The sequence below is a fragment of the Sardina pilchardus genome, chromosome 4 (genome assembly GCF_963854185.1).
Source record: "Sardina pilchardus chromosome 4, fSarPil1.1, whole genome shotgun sequence".
Classification (NCBI taxonomy): Eukaryota; Metazoa; Chordata; class Actinopteri; order Clupeiformes; family Clupeidae; genus Sardina; species Sardina pilchardus.
In genome coordinates, this window is record NC_084997.1 from 30,299,791 (window position 1) to 30,302,290 (window position 2,500).

At 42.8% G+C, this 2,500-nt stretch overlaps 1 protein-coding gene across 1 annotated transcript in view; it reads left to right on the forward strand.

Annotated features, from left to right (window-relative positions):
- The first annotated feature begins 2,085 nt into the window (after positions 1 to 2,085).
- LOC134078958 (protein FAM117B-like) overlaps positions 2,086 to 2,500 on the forward strand; it is a 12,873-nt gene continuing 12,458 nt past the window's right edge. The window contains exon 1 of the mRNA XM_062535122.1: positions 2,086 to 2,500. This exon is cut by the window's right edge and continues 687 nt beyond it. Within this exon, the coding sequence (XP_062391106.1) occupies positions 2,308 to 2,500 (193 nt within the window). The 5' untranslated portion in view covers positions 2,086 to 2,307.

Here is a 2,500-nt window from a genome sequence, read left to right on the forward strand (position 1 = left end):
ATGACTGCTATGCGATCTTTGGTAGGTGAAGTCATTTCAATGTACCATTCTTTATAGCCAATGTCATTTTATTTGTATTGCACTTTAAACAACAACAGTTGACCAAAGTGCTGTAAAACAATGTAGGTCATGGAAATTCAGGGGTTTTTTTTCAGGGGAAAGTCATGGAATTTAAACCCTGTGTCCAGGACTCACCTGGTCACCTTACCCGGAATTTGCAAATTTGTCTATTTTTTGCTTGTAGGAAAATCCCTTATTTCCACTGCTGATATTTGATTTCATACCATGAAAGTGGCTTTGGACAAAAGCGTCTGCTAAATATCATGAACACAAATCGAGCCCTTTGTCGTATGGAAAGTGTGCACATACAACTATTTCTACACATGAAACGCTGTTGAAGCCCTTGCAAAGAGATTTCCTTAGCACTATTAGTCATGACAGTGCTACAAGTAATGGAGAACATATACTAACATAGGTACTATACATTAATATATATACTGTATATACTATATTACATGTCAACTACACTATAATCATGATCAGAATCAGCTTTATTGGCCAGGTTTGCATAAGCAAACAAGGAATTTGACTCTGGTTAATCTTTGCTCTCAAAGCAACACTCAAACAAATAGAACATAAAAGAAAAAAAAGGAAAAAAACAGAACCGTAAGAATAGAATGAAGGGAGTAGAATAAGGCTATGCATGAGAATAAATACAGTAGCCTATACATTTGCAAATCAATAGACACTTTGGGTGGGATAGGGTGATGCAATTTTTCGGAGGGGGAGTGCGGCTGGGAATGTCCGTCTCCTTGTTGTCCCTGTCAAGGTTGCCATGGTCGCGGACACCTCAACAGGCAAGCAAGATGCATATACAATTGAAAAGAGGGTCAACTACTGTGTAGGCCTATATCTCTAGGATACAAGTGTGTTTGGCTATCAGATGGCTGGCACAAATGACAAGTCTGAATGCTTTTTGCATAGGCTGCACTGGTTAGCTCTATAGTCTTTGGGCAAAAGCCAAAACCTGTAGGCTGAAACTTTCTGACTAATATGAGGAACAAGACTGTTTTCGACTGCACATACGTCAAGTGTCAAAATTGCAGTATTTTGAGTATCAGAATTGCCGTTTTGGAGGAATTACACGCCGTTCATATGCAGAAATGCAATATCCTGGACATCTGGATATTGCAGTAAAGACGAGAAAGCCTGACTGTATTTTTTGTTTGTTTGTTTTTAAGGGTGAGAACTGCCAGCAGGATCAGCTGTAAAGACAAACTTGAGCAGAGATTCACTTTGTTTGAGAGACTCACATGTGGCCTACTTACTACTAAGAATGATGTTGGCTCATCCAACACTGTCATCTCCTTAGTGTACCACAGGGGGGCGACAGACACGCGTTTACAGCAAGTTTACGAACACGTGTTATTCATAACAAAGCGATGCCCCCCTCACAGACGGCTACAGAGGCTACAATGCGGAAGGACTTCCATGTGGTCCCATGAGGTATAATGCTGTCGTGTTATTTATTTTTTTGTCGAGATACAGCATTTTATGAAAGATTACTGTGTATAAAATAACGTAAGAAGGATATCGATAAAAACGCCAATTGTTTGCGCATTTTGTACCGGGGTGTTCAGTTAAACTTATCTGGAGCCTATGTGTGTCATAAACTAAAACTCCACACAAGAGCCACTACCCAAGGCCCAAGAGACACTTCTGCTTCAGCTTCAGAGGAAAAACATATGCCGTATCTGTTAGAAACTACAGTGAAAAAGTTGTGAGATAGGCTACTGAACTACGCTATTACGCGTACACTTGTAGTAGGCCTAAATCAGTTACAATCACAGTGATCAAACCCTGATTTTCAGGCCAAATGTAGGCTATAATCTGGATTCTGGACTAAGAACATTTATCCGAAAGGAATTCCACACATGATAAGAAAAAAAAATCCTCAGCGTGTCACTTTAAGAAATTAAAGGGATCCACTTTCTGGCCAATGGGAAGTTGTCATGAGGATAGGGTTGTCCAATGAGAGCCTTGGAAGCTGACTTTGGCAGGAGTTGACGGTGCGTGGCTGAAAATTTCGTTCAGTTTACTTTACCGAGTGAAGTATGCGGCTGTGAGGGTGATGCGACGCTGTGGAGTCTCCGCATACCAGATGGTGGTCTAGAGAGAGACAACACTGGGTCCACTCGTCCCGACGAAGGAGAGAAACATACTTTTGAAAGGACCAGACGCGAGATAAACTCTTCTTAACGTAACTTTGCTTCAGTTCGCGTGTCAGTGGTTAAGTTCTGGGCTAAGATGTCTCAAAGAGTTCGAAGAAACGGGTCGCCCACGTCCAGTTGTCCCCCGGTGTCTGCCAGTGCCACCGGCGGAGGAGTCCCTGCCGGAGGTTCTGTCGGTGGTGCCGGAGGCTCCGGAATGAGTTTGTTCAGTCGCCTCTTGCCAATGAAGGCGACCGTTCCGTTCCAGCTGAAGCCGCAGGGACAGCCCC